General features: G+C 50.0%; 1 protein-coding gene across 1 annotated transcript in view; it reads left to right on the top strand.

The window, feature by feature from the left end:
- Positions 1–14159, top strand: part of SORL1 (sortilin-related receptor, L(DLR class) A repeats containing) — a 127417-nt gene that overhangs the window by 30143 nt on the left and 83115 nt on the right. The window contains exons 12-13 of the mRNA XM_015563866.1: positions 216–304; positions 7967–8145. Of these exons, the coding sequence (XP_015419352.1) occupies positions 216–304; positions 7967–8145 (268 nt within the window). The remainder of the gene's footprint in view (positions 1–215; positions 305–7966; positions 8146–14159) is intronic.

The following is a 14159-nucleotide window of genomic DNA, read 5'->3' as shown; positions in this document are numbered from 1 at the left end:
GCCTCTGCATGTATGCATGTACACTTGTGTGCCTCTGTGTGTGTGCCTCCGCGTGTGTGCATGTATGTGGCAAGTAAGCCTCTTTGTGTGCATGTGTGCTGTGTACGTGTGTGCATGCACATGCATGTGTCTCTGTGACATACACGTGTGTGTGTTGTGTGCCGATTCTGCCCGTCACTCCCCGCAGTGGTGTCAGCGCTGTCCTCTCCCTCCAGGCGCTGCCCGGCCCTCACTACTACACCTGGGGAGACCACGGCGGCATCCTCGTGGCCATCGCCCAGGGCATGGAAACCAACGAGCTGAAGTAAGTGTCTGATGAAGCTTGTCCTTTAACCCCACACTGTCCTCCCAGAGCATCCCAGTCTGGTGATAACGGGCCTGTCTCTGCCGCCCTGGGTGTGACAGCACAATTGTGATGTGAAGAAACCACTGAGTTCCGCTTTCCACACGACAGGAGTGATCACCTGCCCTTCCCAGCTCCCGGGCGCCGTGAGGAATAATAGATAATTTTATTGATTTGAGAAGGTACAGCTCCATTTAAATACAAGTCACTCGTGATTTAACGATAAACTACCGGCTCGTCACATTGTTTCCATTGCCCTGTGGGTTACACACAGACGTGTACTCGTGCAGCCACTAACAATAAGTAACCACGATACGTGAGTGATGATTTCAGGGTTCATGCAGGTTGGTAGCCAGTTGACTTTTGCTGTCATCCAGTGGTTTTAGAGGGGACAGTGGGGTAATCAGTCACATCATCTTACAGATGGGAGACCGAGCTCAGCAACATAAAGGGACTTGCCCAGCGTCTCCCGTTCGACAGGGAGACTGGCACTCGGGTCTTTAAATTATGTCTGCGCTCCTTTCAACATGTTGTTCGGAAAAGCAACAATGTCAGGAGTTTGAAACTTCTGCCTCCTGAAGTGTGATTTTATCAAAACCAGTCCTTTGATTGCTTTTGTCCCTTAGGACAGAGTGAATTCTGTTAGCATTAGGTCGGGGAAACGGGCTCCCTGCCCCCTGCTGTGAGGAGAACCACGCGGTGAATCCTGGGAGCGATGGAGGGCGTCGGTGCCCGTTGTGCTCAGTGCAGGAGGAAAGCCTGCAGAAGCAGGGCCGGCACTGAGAGGGGCAGATGGTTTGCAGAAGGGATCTTAGCAGATGGTTCCCCTGCGGTGAATCTGACGTGTGCCAAGCAGCCCGGCCTTGGAGCAGGGAGAAGCGGGTCCCAGTGCCTGCCGTGGCCCGCACGGTCCCGGGCCGTGGGCACTGCCCACTGAGGTCTGTGTGTGCGGCACTTGGTATCTACGTTCGGATGGCATTGGTTCAGATGAGGCAGCCAGAGCACACTTCCCACACGAAGCTCCATGTGTTTACCTTATTGATCCCATCTCACCCATCAGCCAGCTCTGATCCTGTGAGGCAGCGTGTCCAGTGACCAGTAGGCTGTTTCCCCATCTCTGAAGGAGTTCCTACTGTGCGTGTTGGGCAGCGACTGAGAGAAACAAGAGGAGGGACATGGTCTGGCTTCCTAGGAACCCATTCATTCTTCCCGTGGCCAGCAGACCCTGGTCGGTGCCTGGTTTTCCGAGTGTAGCTTCTGCAGGTTCCATTTGCAAGCTGGCTTCTCCGAGTGGTCATGAGACTCCTGTCACTACCTCCTGCCGGGGCTCAGGGAGCAGGGTCCTGGCGGCACCAGCTGGTGCTGGATGTGACCAGGAAAACCTGTGGCCGGGCCCCGCTGCCTCCCGGACACTTAGAAATGACTGGCTGTGGGCTGTGGGGACCACAGACACTGTAGCATTGTTCTGTGTGGACAGGCCGTTTGGAGTGTCAGTGAGTATGACGTAGGGATTTGCAAATATGATGCCTCTGTTGATAAGTGCACGTGCCCAAATATCAGTCTGAACTTGGCCCAACTCTGTGTGGCCACCTGGCACTGACTCAGTCTGTTCTCACTGTTTTTGCTTCTCTCGCGGCTCTGCTTTTGCCCTGATGCTGCGTGCTGGCAGCTTCCTCAGATGAGATGCAGGAGGTAACACTGCAGCCAGTTCACATCCTCGGACACATCGCTGTCCCAGGCGTGTGCGATGGCTGCTGGGCCGCCCTGGATGCCAGGGGCGTCCGAGGCTCCAGGACTCGAGCCGAGCCTCCTCCACAGCCACGGCTCACTCCCGAGTTTCGGAGCATTTATTGGCCGCCTCGTTCATTTTCCATTGACCGCCCACTGACTCCTTTTGGCAATTCCTCTTTTTTTTTTTTTTTTTGCAATTCCTCTTAATTACGTGTCCAATTCCTTATTCATTTGCACAAGGAATCCCGTGACCGTGACGGTCAGCAGTCAGGGCCCGAGCTGGAATGGGGGCGTATTCTGTTTGGCAGGATCTCAGGTCAGTTATCCCAGCGTCTGTTAACATCTATAATGAACCGGGTGTTCTAGGTGCCAAGGATACAAAGGTGAGCGAGGCACCGTTTGGGAACTTCCTGTGTCCGCTGTGAGTCTGTTGCGTTTTGAGCCAGGTGGATGGAGAAGGAGGCTAGATGAAGGGAATGTGTGTTTTTTAAAAATATTTTATTGATTTCAGAGAGAAAGTGAGAGGGAGAGATAGAAACATCAAAGATGAGAGAATCATGGATCGGCTGCCTCTTGCATGCCCCCTACTGAGGGTTGAGCCCACAACCTGGGCCTGTGCCCTGACAGGGAATCGTCCGTGACCTCCTGGTTCATAGGTCGATGCTCAGCCCTGCGCCCCGCTGGCCGGGCAGAGAGGGCCTGCTTTGAAGGGAGCTTTCTGACCCCGAGCCTTGGAGGAAGCAGAGTCCCATCAGTGACTCACAGGTTCAGTGGGGACACCGCGTAAAGCGGGTTTTGTGTTGTTATTTTAAATTATCCGTGTCTGTCTCTTACTGGGGAGCACAGATAAGTCAGAGTGACTATTACTTGTGTCAGCTTCTACCTCGGTTCTTCCCTGAGGCTGTGACCTTTGTCAGTGGGAACTGAAATTGAGACAAAAAGTGGACTCTTTGTTTTGCTCGTGTGGATGTGTCTGAACTGGTAAATCAGAGGCCGTGGAGGGTTCGCTCCCTCACCTGCGCAGCTCGCTGCCAGGACCGGCTCAGGCAGGCTTCCTGCTCACAGGAGCCTGTGTGTCTGTGCACTGACCCCAAAGACCCAGACACAGGTGCTGACTCGGTCGTGGGGATGGAATTGGTGTCCATTCTGTGCCGGGCGCCTGGCAGGGTGATGGTACTATCAGTGGCTCCTAGAGCCCTTGTACTTGCACCAACGCAGCTCTCCTCTCAGGAGGCTTCCGGTTTGGAAAGGGTCCCTCTGGGAGCCCCAAGAAGGCACCGGAAGGGCACCCAGGAGCAGTTTGGACCTGAGTCCTGGAGGCAGCGCTGCCGCTCCAGGGTGTAGGAGGCGGCGTCTAATGGTTGACATGGCTACACTTCCTGGGAGAGCTGCAGGGAGCCGCCTCACCCTCTTCTCACCCTCACGTGGGTTTTCCGCCCCTGAGTTATAAAGGAGCGATGTTCTTACCCCTTCTCACTGTGGCTGGCGTTCGTTGTATTACCGGTATAACTAGCCTTGCTCCCTTTGCAGATTTGATAGTCCTACCTTCCTTTTTGTTTTTCGCAGCTCATTGACAAATGGGTCCAGCTCTGTGGGAACTAGACGTCTTATTTTGAGTTGAGATCAAACCATCTATCAGTACACTTGGGATTTGTTTGTTTCCCTGGCAGTGAATATATTTAACTATGTGGTTCACGAAGATCCTCCTAAAAAATAATGCTACATGTCATTACCCTGCTTCAGAAGTGGCGCAGCCCTGGCTGGCGTGGCTCCGTGGGTTGGAGTGTTGTCCCGTACACCAATAGGCGACAGGTTCGATTCCTGGTGAGGGCACATACCCAGGTCATGGGTTCAATCTCTGGTCAGGGTGCATACAGGAGGCAGTTGATCGATGTTTCTCTCTTACATGGATGTTTTGATGCGATCTCTCTCTCTCTCCCTCCTTTTCTTGTCTCCAAAATCAATGAAAGTGCTAAAAGTGGTACTAAGGCTTGCTCTAGGCTAAGAGACTAAAGAGGTGTAACAGCCCAATGCAATGAGTAATCTTTGACTGAATCCTGAACTGGAGAAAGAAAGTAGCTACAATAATATGGAGCCAAGGAAAAATAAACAGTCTATAATAACACCAAGTTGGTGTGACTGTTCTTAGATGTGATACTTGAGCACATCACACTGGTGCAGGAGGCTGAAGGACTTAACTCATTCCCGTGTCTGCTTCAAAATGACCTCAGACCAAAAGCATATCTGCCAGATGAGAAGTCCTCCTTACACGATCTCCAGAGGGGAGATCAGTCAGTCCCTCTCCACATTCTTTGTGTTGCCCTGCAAACCGCGGAGTGGTTTAGCGCGTAGCCTTCTTGCAGAAGTATCAGTTCTGGCAATCTCAGTATGAGAGGAAGTGCGTGGATCAGTGATGCCATGAACAGGTTTATGTCAAGGATTAAGACCCTGAGTGAGTAAAACTGAAATCTCAGAAACAAGTGAAAAGTGAAAGGAAAAGTTTTACATAAAATTGGAACCTAAGGAGAAGCCCAGTATCTTTGTGATTCTAATGAGAGATCTAAGTGAGTGGTTTCTCAGGTTGAACACACCAGCTTCCTGGGTGATGAAGCAAATAGGCACATTTTCTCCTCCTTCTTTTCAACCCTCCTATATAATAAAAGCCTAATATGCAAATTGTCCCCTCGACTGCTCACTATGACGTGTGCTGACCACCAGGTGGTGGCATGGAACATGGCAGGCATCGGTGATGTGGTACTAGCAGCGGGTGGCAGTGGAGGTGCTGCCGGCTCCAATGGGTCCTGGCAAGAGCGGGACCTCGGTGGGACGGTGGAGCAGGTGAGCGGGTGGCTCCAGGCCATGGTGGATGCAAGAGGGGCCCGATTGCCCTGCAGATGGTGACCAGTGGTGGCAGGGTGGGGCGGGGCCACTGCCCGGCTCCCAGGCACTGAGGGAGCTGGGCAGAAGCCCGATCGCCCCACAGATCACCCCGCAGATGGGGCCTGATGACTCAGGTGGAGGGGAGTGTATGGGGGCCTGGAGGCACAGGTGCTGCCCAGGGCCCAGAGGTCAGCTGACACCTGCCCTTCCACACCAGATGCTCGCACTTCGATCATCGGTCAGGCAGAGGGATCACACCCAGGTGCAAATTTCGTGCACCAGGCCTCTAGTATGTGATAATTTAAAATTATTACAGCCTGGCTGGCGTGGCCAGTGGTTGAGCATCGACCTATGAACTAGGAGGTCATGGTTCAATTCTAGCCACGGGCACATGCCCAGGTTGTGGGCTAGATCCCCAGTATGGGGCATGCAGGAGGCAGCCATTCAATGATTCTTTCATCATTGATGTTTCTATTTCTCTCTCCCTCTCCCTTCCTCTCTGAAATCAATAAAAATATGTTTTAAAAAATAAAAATAAATAAAATTACTATAATTACTTGGATGCTGTTCAGTTTCTCAAGGGCTCGCTTTGTCATCCTGATGTAGTCTGCCTTGGAGACTTTCCTCCTCATATACTTTCCCCCCAACTTTTTAATTTTTAGGACCTCAGGAAAGGTAGAAAGAATTACATAAAGAACACTCACGTACCTTCACCTAGGATCATCAGTTGCAAATTTTCTCAACTCTGTCTGTCACCCATCTATTTAGCCTGTCTGTCTGTCGATCCATCCGTATTTCTCCAATACATAAAGGTATTTGTGCATACAGTCAGAATGCCATTATCACATATAAGGAAATTCACATGAACTCAGTATTACTTGTAGACTATGTTTATTTTCCCTTGGTTCCATATTATAGCTACTTTCTTTTTCCAGTCCAGGACTCAGTCAAGGGTTACTCATGGCATTTGGCTGTTTCACCTCTTAACCTATAGTAAGCCTTCTCCCTTTTCTGTTTGTTTTTCATGACCTTGATTTTTTTTGAAGACTCCAGACCAGTTGTCGTGTGGAGTGACTTGAATTCTGGATTTATTGCATAGAATAGCTCATAGATGACTATTGTCCTTAGCACTTTATTGGAAGCACATAGTGTCAGGTTGTCCTGCTATTCGTGATGCCAAGTTTGGTGAAGGTCGTGATTCTTACGAGATTCACTGTAAAATTTTTATCCGTGGGGAGCTCTCCTTGTCCTCACTGGTTGCTGGTAAGTGGGCTTCTTGGGATGTCCTGAGAAAAAGAAGTTTCTGAGACTTGCATGGGAGAATGAGTGGCATTTATTTGTATTGAGTTAAATCCCTGGGTTTCCAAGGTCCCATTTCCCTTCTTCCTGCCATAGAGGAAGCGTAGCTGTGGCTTCAGCAGAGCTAGGATTAAAGCTGTTGCCCAGAGGTTCTGGGACATTCCATGTGTGCACAGAAGAGGGAAAGACAGCATCAGGCTGACTTAGCTTGTGTTCCCCACTGCAGTCCATCTGTCCATTGCATGTGCAGTGTGCAGGATCACACGGGCCAAGAGAGCGAACACCTTTTTCTAGGGGACTATGTATTTCCAAATTTTTGCAGGCTTGCAGTAGCCTTGCCTTGTGTAGCCAATGATTTCTACTCCTATGTTTGATAGGCACCTTCCCTACATCACCCCAACTTCCCTTTGTTGAGCCCCTTCCCCCAGTGGTCTGCAGGGGGTGGACCAGTAGTTCCCTGGGGAGTGTGAAATAGCAGCTCCTGGTGAAGATGCCCAGATGATGTGCCTGTAGGTTCTGGCCCTCCCTTCGCTCCTTTCCTGCTACTAATACCGAGCTAATTACAGTGGTTTCAGAGTTACATTTCCCTGTTTGTAATGAACGATTCATCTGTGGGTTGACGTCTTTGCACCATGTGAACATTCGGTCCTCAGCTCGCTTCAACCAGTGATTTGAGCATCTAATGATGATCTTGTGGTCACACTGTGGGTTACAGAATGGTCAGTTTTCTCATTCTGTCATTGTTTTCAACATTTGTTTGGTAGCACTGAATATAAGAAATAAATTTCCTCCTCCCTTTCTCTCTCAGTGTTGGTGCCATTTAGATCCCTGGGCTCTGTCTTCAGTCAGTGCATTCTCTTCCATCATCATTTTTCTTCTTTATGTCCACACTAATGGCCCAGTGCATGGATTCGTGCACATTGAAAGGAAATTAATTAGAAGGTGGCTGGCAGGGCAGGACTGGGTGAGACGGGCCAGACACGCCCTGGAGTCAACCTCCCACGGTCCTTCCCTGGCCGGCTGCACCTGGGGCGGCACTATGGCCCAAAGGGCATCTCAGAGTAAGCAGGGTCTCTCCGGCAGGTGGGGTTCCTCATCCTGGCCTGCAGGGATCAGGCTGAAACTGGCCCTCTGACATCCCTCGACGGGGTCACAGATGCGAGAGGCACTCTGCAAAGTTGCGGTCGTACAGGGTATGGAACGCAAATGCAAGAGTGCAGCAAACCAGATTTGGGGCCAACAGTGCCCCAGCAACAACATAATGCAGGGCCGAAGGTGGAGTCGTGGGGCCCTGCGAGGAATCAGGCTCCCTCCTCTCTGGTTCTGGGGTGTGTCACCCGAGAACTGCTGCTGCCAAGTCACTGTAGCTCGGCAGCTCCTGTGCTGATCATCTGCCCCCTGGTGGTCAGTGCACGTCATACCTACCAGCCGGTCAGACAGTCCGATGGTCACTTAGCCTTTTATATATATATATATATATTCCTAAATTCAGCCAGTGGGCCCCCATCAAGCTGGCTCCTGTGTCCTCTGTACTGACTGCATTGTCGCTGAGCGCGTCCTCGCTCTCTGGCACAGCCTTACACTCTCTGCTCTAGCCCAGGACCCGCTGCTTCTCCGGGAGCCCAGGCTCCTGTCACCGGTGAGTATTACCTGAGAACCAGGCCCCTGCCCTGAGACACTAACTGCAAGGCTCCTCTCATTGCCTTTGGGCAGATACAGCACCAACGAGGGGGAGACCTGGCAGACGTCCGTCTTCTACAGGAAGCCCGTGTTCGTGTATGGGCTCCTCACGGAGCCCGGTGAGAAGAGCACCGTCTTCACCATCTTTGGCTCCGACACAGAGAATGTGCACAGCTGGCTGATCCTCCAGGTCAACGCCACCGACGCCCTGGGTGAGCCCCGCCCCGCGGCCCTGTGTGGGCGTGGTTACTGGCCAGAGCCCTGCCCCGCGGCCCTGCTGTGGGCGCGGTTACTGGCCACAGCGCCCACTGCAGTGCTCTGACCTCAGGAGAGTTGGTGACCATTTGAATGAGAGGGGCACATACACAATATGTGAGTGAGAAGTATACCAGCTGTTTCTTGGGCAGTTGTTATTATTTGAATCCTCACCCAATATTTTTCCATTGATGTTAGGAAGAGTGGAAGATAGTGGGAAAGACAGAGAGAAACATCGATGTGAGAGACACACATCAATTGGTTGCTTCTTGCACGTGCCCTGACCAGGGCCCAGGCCAGGGATGAGCCTGCAACTGAGGTACTTGCCCTTTACTAGAATCAAACCCGGGACCCTTTGGTCTGCAGGCCGGCGCTGTATCCACTGAGCCAAACCAACTAGGGCTTGGCCAATTCTTAATGTGGGACCATGTGCAATTCTTTGATTCCTCATTTTGTGGTGGTCATTAGCACATAGTAGCTTTAGGTATACCTGTACTGAATATGAATGAATGAATGATTTAATAAATGAATGAATGAATGAATGGAAAACATTCTTTGAAATGAGCAGTTTGACAAATTTACCCATCACTGCTGTGCGAAAGGCAGTGCCCACGGCTGCAGGCCCTCACCGTGTCTGGGCCCTCAGCATGATTTGCTAGGCTAGGCAGAGAGAATCGACTCGTTCCTTCCCTGCTCCTTCCCTTTCCTCCTCCTCTGCTTGGCTAATGTTGTTTCAGCTGCGTGGAATGCCCCCATTCCTCCCATTCAGTGTCCACCAGGTGAAAGGATCCAATGGACTTGGCTGCCAATATCCGGAACCCTTCTCCCCACTCTGTGTCGGAGCATTGCGTGCGACCTGCCTTGAGTTATAAATTTGTGTATCCCTTCGGTGTCCGTCACTCCCATCAGCGAGAGCATAAGGTCCTTAGGACAAGGCCTGTCCTCTGCATCTTCACTCTTCATGTGCTGCACGGTCTGATCGCCTTCCAGCAGGGCGAACCACATACTTGCCGGTTGGAGTGGAATGGAATGGACAGACCATTATTTTCACGCAGCACCGAATCTGACCGAGGACACACATGTATAAGAACGACATGAAGTACCAATTCTGACGTAGGTTGGCTTTGGGATTCCTGTGGAACCCACTCTACCTAAATTTTGAGTGAATGCAGGCAGATTAAGTGATCGTCCAGGTTGGCTTATCTTTCTCAGCTGCCTTCCACAAAGACCCTGTATCGACCAAGCAATGACAGAAAGATCTGCATTGCTCTCCGGCCATGCTGCCTCATGTGCCCGCACCAGTCCCAGAAGCAGGCAGGGCCCTGTACTTCTGAAAGATGCCGTCTGCACGGACTCAGCCTTTTATCAGCTCCTTAGGAGATAGACCCCTCCAGTAGCCAGACTCACCAGGACACACAGAGAGGACCAAATAAAGTCAGAAACGGAAGAGGTGAAGTGACAACTGACCCCAAGAAATCAAAGGAGAGTAAAAACATATTATGAATGACTTTATTCCAACAAAAGGGACAACCTGGACAAAATGGACATATTCCTAGAAAAATGCAACTTTTCCAAACTCAATCAGGAAGAATCAGACGACCTGAATAGGCTGATAACTACTGTTGAAATTGAAGCCGTAATCACAACACTCCCAGTAAACAAAAGCCCTGCTCTGGATGGATTCACAGGGGAGTTTTATTAAACATTCAAAGAAGAAAGAACACCTATTCTCCTCAAACTATCCCAGAAAATTCAAGAGGAAGGAACACTTCCAAGCTCTTTCTATGAGGCCAGCATTGCTGTAATTCCAAAAACAGATAAAGACACTAAGAAGAAAGAGAACTGTAGGCCAGTATCTCTGATGAACACATATAGGAAAAGGCAGAGAGAAACATCAGTGCATTAAAAAGATCAGACACCATGACCAAGTGGGACTTATTCCAGGGATGCAAGGCTGCTACAATATTTGCAAATCAATAAATGTAACTCATCACATAAATAGATTGCAAGACAAAAATCACACGATCATATCAAATTGATGCAGAAAAACCTTCGACAAAATCCAACATCTATTTTTTATAAAAACTCTCAGTAAAGTGGGAATAAAAGGATCATATCTAAACATAATAAAGGCCATGTATGACAAACCTACAGCCAACGTCATACTCAATGGGCAAAAACTAAAACCATTTCCCCTAAGCACAGGAGCAAGACAGGGATGCCCACTTTCACCATTCTTGTTCAGAATAGTACTGGAAGTCTTAGCCATAGCGATCAGACAAAAAGAAGAAATTAAAGGCATCCAAATTGGAAAGGAGGAAGTAAAACTATCATCATTCACAGATGTACATAGAAAAATCCATAAAAAAATCACTAGATTTAATAAATTAATTTGGCATCATATCTGGATACAGTATTAATACTCAGAAATCTATGGCATTTTTACACACCAATAATGAGCTCTAAGAAAGAGAAACTAAAAGAAAAACAAAAAAACTCGCATTCACCATTGCAATAAAAAAATTAAGATACTTAGGAATAAACTTAACCAAGGAGGTAAAAGACCTGTACTCGGAAAACTACAGGATGTTGAAAAAAGAGAGGAAGATATAATAAGTGGAAGAATATACCGTGTTCACGGATTAGTAGAATCAACATCCTTAAAATATCCATACATTAAAATATCCAAAGCAATCTATAGATTCAATGCAATTCCTATTAAAATACCGACATATTTCACAGACCTACAACAGACACCCCAAAAATTTATATGGACCCAAAACCCCCCAAAAGACACAGAAATCTTGAGAAAGAAAAAGTTGGAGGAATCACAATACCAGATATCAAGTTATACTACAAAGCCATTGTTCTCAAAACAGCCTGGTACTGGCACAAGAACAGGCACATAGACCAATGGAACAACAGAGAACCCAGGAATTGACCCAAGCCATTACACTCAGTATTTGACAAAAGAGGCAAGAGCATACAATGGAGTCAAGACAGTCTTTTCAGTAAATGGTGGTGGGAAAATTGGATAGGTACATGCAAAAAAATGAAACTAGACCACCAACTTACACCACACACAAGAATAAACTCAAAATGAATAAAAGACATAAATGTAAGTCGTTAAACCATGAAAACCCTAGAAGAAATCATAGGCAGCAAAACCTCAGACATCTCTCATATCAGTGTGTTTACAGATACATCTAGATCAAAGGAAACTAAGGAGAAAATAAATGGGACGACATCAAAATAAAAGGCTTCTGCACAGAAACCATCAACAAAATGACGAGAGCTTACTGTATGGGGTAAAATATTTGCCAATGATACATCCAATAAGGGGTTAATCTCTAAAACAGGGGCCCTCAAACTTTTTAAACGGGGCCAGTTCACTGTCCCTCAGACCGTTGGAGGGCTGGACTACAGTTTAAAAAACAACTAGTCGGCTGCTAAGCAACAGGCAGCGGCGGCAGAAACACCCGGAAGCCGGATGAATGTTTTCAGCGGCCGCATGTAGCCGCGGGCCATAGTTTGAGGACTCCTGCTCTAAAATATATAGGGAACTCATACAACTTGATAAAAGGAAGACAGACAATCCAGTTGAAAAATGAGCAAAGAACTTAAATAGACACTTCTCCAAAGTGGACATACAGATGGCCTAGAGCAATGGTTCTCAACCTTCCTAATGCCGTGACCCTTTAATACAGTTCCTTATGTTGTGGTGACACCCAATTTCATTGTTACAAATTGAACATAATTAAAGTATAGTGACTAATCCAAAAACAATATGTGAACAGTATAGAGTTTCCTCAAAAAATTAAAAATGAAACTACCATTTGACCAAGTGATCCCACTTCTAGGAATATAGCCCAAGAAGCTAGAAACACCAAACAGAAAGGATATGTACACCCCTGTGTTCATAGCAGCATAATTTACAATAGCTAAGATTTGGAAACAGCCTAAGTGCCCATCAGCAAATGAGTGTATAAAAAGCTATGGTGCATTTACACAATGGAATACTATGCTGCTATAAAAAAAAAAAGGAATTCTTACCATTTACAACAGCATGGAGGGACCTGGAGAGCATTATGCTGAGTGAAATAAGCCAGTCAGAGAAAGACAAGTATCACATCATCTCACTCATATGTGGGATCTAATGAACCAAATAGATCCAGAGACATAGAAGCATGGAGCACACTATTGATCCTCAGAAGGAAGGCTGGGGTGGGGCAGGTCTGGGGGTGGAAAGGGATCAACATGTATGCATATATGCATAACCCATGGACACAGACAATAGAGTGGGGAAGGCTTTGGGGGAAGGGGGTTAGGACTAGAAGCGGTCAGTGGGGGGAAGGGGACATATGTAATACTTTCAACAATAAAAATGAAAGGAAACCTCTCTGGTCCCTGCTCCTGCAGGGAACTGTAGGCTGTGGGAGCTTCCGCGGTGCTCAGGGATCTGAGTTGGCAGCGCAGTAGGCGGGAGCCTCACACACCTCCTCCCAGGACCAAAGTGGAATTAGAACTCAAGTACAGAACCATGGACTTGAATGCCAGCTGGAGACCAGCTGAACAGAAGTACAGTGACCACGGGTAACAGAAGAAGCCGCTTGGAGACTGGGAACGCCCAGCAGCTGAGAACATGGAGGGCCATCTCAGGAAAGAGGTCCCCTGAGGAGCAGGGTCCTCACCCCCATGCTGGGCTCCCCGGCTGGAGCCCTGGTGCCGCAAAGAGGAGGCCGTGTAACGGGCTGTGGTGCCAGCTGCCCATGAGGCACAGGGAGTCTGCTGGAAGCCCAGGCGCTCGCCCAGAGGAGCAGGACTCGCACCCTGGGCGCCAGCAAGACAGCAGCCCGTCAGGGACCGAGCCGCACAGGAGAGAGGTGGCTTTCAGGCGAGGGCCATCTTCTCTCACGCCCCGACCAGCCTCCCTCCACACGCCCATACCTTCCTGTCATAACCTGAGGAACCCTGCTGGCCTCCCCAGGAGAGCCCCCTGAGACCCCACCCACCACACAGTCCTCAGACCCCAGGGGTGGCGCTGACCTTGGGGAGACCTGAGACCCAGACTGGAGCTGAGTTTGAATCTGTGTTAACCTGTGAGCACCACTTGCTCCTCCTGGAGACTCATGGGAGCCTGTCTCACACAACTCGAGTGTCGTCGGAGCTGTTTCAGTGGCAGAGCCTGACCAGCAGCTGCAGGAGGGAGGCCGCAGGCGGAGCGGGGTCTTGGGGTGCCCTGGGTCTTTGGCCAACCTGCCCAGGCTCGGTGCTGGAGGAAGTCTGCCTTACTCAGCTTGGCCCTCCCATGCCCACCCTGGCCCAGCAGAGGCAGCCACCAACTGTGGAACAATCTGTGGCTCTTACCAGGTGGCCCAGGGCTGGTCACCTTGACCTGCCCGGAGTCCCTCCCAAGAGGCCCCAGCACCAGCACACCCAGATGGGGATTGAGACCACATCGGAGGGTCCTCTCGGCAGTCTGAGGTCAGCCCTGCCCACAGACCGGCAATAGCGATGGAAACTCAACCCTCCCCGGAGGCCCACACAACCCAGGAGGAGCCTTCCTGAGCCCCCAGCCCAGGTGACACCTGCTGTATCAGGCCCTCCCCAGACTGGGGTCCTAGGGAGCCACCCAGTACTCAGAACCCAATCCGGAGGGCAGCCGAGTGGGCACAGAGAAGCGTGCCCCGATGAAGGAGCGGCAGGAGGCCCGGGGGAGGAATTAAGTTCCATGGAGGCAAACAGTATCCCAGAGACGGAGCTCGGAACAGTGGTCCTGAGGATGCTCGAGGGACGCGGGCAGAGGATGAACGCAGGGGATCTCCACAGAGTGCACATTAGGATGAAACCCTAGAGGCCCCGTCAGCGACAGGCCCCACGGGCTTGCTGCTCCCAGCTTCTCAGATGAATGTCTGTGTTTCGGGGGGCCGCTTCCATTTGTGTGGGTGCCACCCCGCCTGACAGCAAGCTG

This window comes from Myotis davidii, unplaced genomic scaffold (genome assembly GCF_000327345.1).
Source record: "Myotis davidii unplaced genomic scaffold, ASM32734v1 scaffold799, whole genome shotgun sequence".
Taxonomy (NCBI): domain Eukaryota; kingdom Metazoa; phylum Chordata; class Mammalia; order Chiroptera; family Vespertilionidae; genus Myotis; species Myotis davidii.
The sequence above is the reverse complement of the archived record's forward strand: the minus strand, read 5'-3'. Positions and strand labels throughout refer to the sequence as shown.